The sequence below is a fragment of the Orycteropus afer genome, unplaced genomic scaffold, assembly GCF_000298275.1.
Source record: "Orycteropus afer afer isolate SDZICR_OR568_19922 unplaced genomic scaffold, OryAfe1.0 scaffold00541, whole genome shotgun sequence".
NCBI lineage: Eukaryota > Metazoa > Chordata > Mammalia > Tubulidentata > Orycteropodidae > Orycteropus > Orycteropus afer.
Window position 1 is genome coordinate 146,352 of NW_006922128.1, and position 1,010 is coordinate 147,361.

General features: G+C 57.3%; 1 protein-coding gene across 1 annotated transcript in view; it reads left to right on the top strand.

The window, feature by feature from the left end:
• Positions 1 to 1,010, top strand: part of TENT4A (terminal nucleotidyltransferase 4A) — a 51,144-nt gene that overhangs the window by 28,620 nt on the left and 21,514 nt on the right. Inside the window, exon 2 of the mRNA XM_007955801.1 lies at positions 735 to 858. Coding sequence (XP_007953992.1) covers positions 769 to 858 — 90 coding nt within the window. The 5' untranslated portion in view covers positions 735 to 768. The remainder of the gene's footprint in view (positions 1 to 734; positions 859 to 1,010) is intronic.

Here is a 1,010-nt window from a genome sequence, read left to right on the forward strand (position 1 = left end):
CTCAGCTTCCTGAGGGCTGGCCGCTGGCCCTCGTGGGTGGCAGTGCTGGGTGGGGTGTCCAGTCAGCTCTACTCTCCTGAAAGCACCAAGAAGCTAGACATGGACCCAGTCTCACCCACCCTGGGTTATACAGAGAACAGAGCCGACATCAAGTAAGCCAGCTTCCTCACCTGACCCCTTCCCTGTAGCACAGTATGACGGCGACACTGTATTCAGGGAGATGTGCGGGGGCCTGGTAGGGCAAACCCCAATGTGAAGGCCAGGGGCTACCATCCAGTCAAGGGCAAGTGCGTCTTACTGCCTTGAGCACCCCTGCCCTCCCCTCTGCCACACATCGTCCGTCGCTCTGACCCGGGCATACCCCCGTGAGCAAGGCAGTGCTTCTGGTGGGCCAGGGTCTAGGTTATGGGAAGGTCTTCATTGGGGCTCAGACGGGAACCTGTGCTTAGCTCATGCGTAGAATCCTCCGTGTTTTTCATTTGAGCGCTCATTTTTTTCATTTGATTTCTTTTTCCCCCTTAACGTGAAGTCACCAGATGACCTTTGAGGTTAGTCACTGTAAGTGCCATTACAGCGTGTGGCACGTGTGTGGCCGACACTCACAGCTGCTCACCAGGCTCGTCCCCCTGCAGATTTCCAGGAGCGAGACGGCCGCCGGGTGTCTCCCGGGTCTGACAGCAGCAAGCAGTGAGGCTCCGCGTCGTGTAACCGCTCTGTTTTCTCTCGTTCCTTAGGCTTCACGAGGAGATAGTTGACTTTTATAACTTCATGTCCCCTTGTCCTGAGGAAGCAGCCATGCGAAGAGAAGTGGTCAGACGGATCGAAACTGTCATCAAAGATCTTTGGCCAGCGGCAGATGTGGGTATTGCATCGTCACTCCTCTGTCACTGGCACTCTGTGCTGTGCCGTCAGGCGGAGCCACACAAGTTGCGTGGTCCCAGAGTGTGTCCTGGGCCAGCAGTACGGGCCCCACGAGACCTGCAGGGGCCCTGGGCCTCCATCCGTGTCAC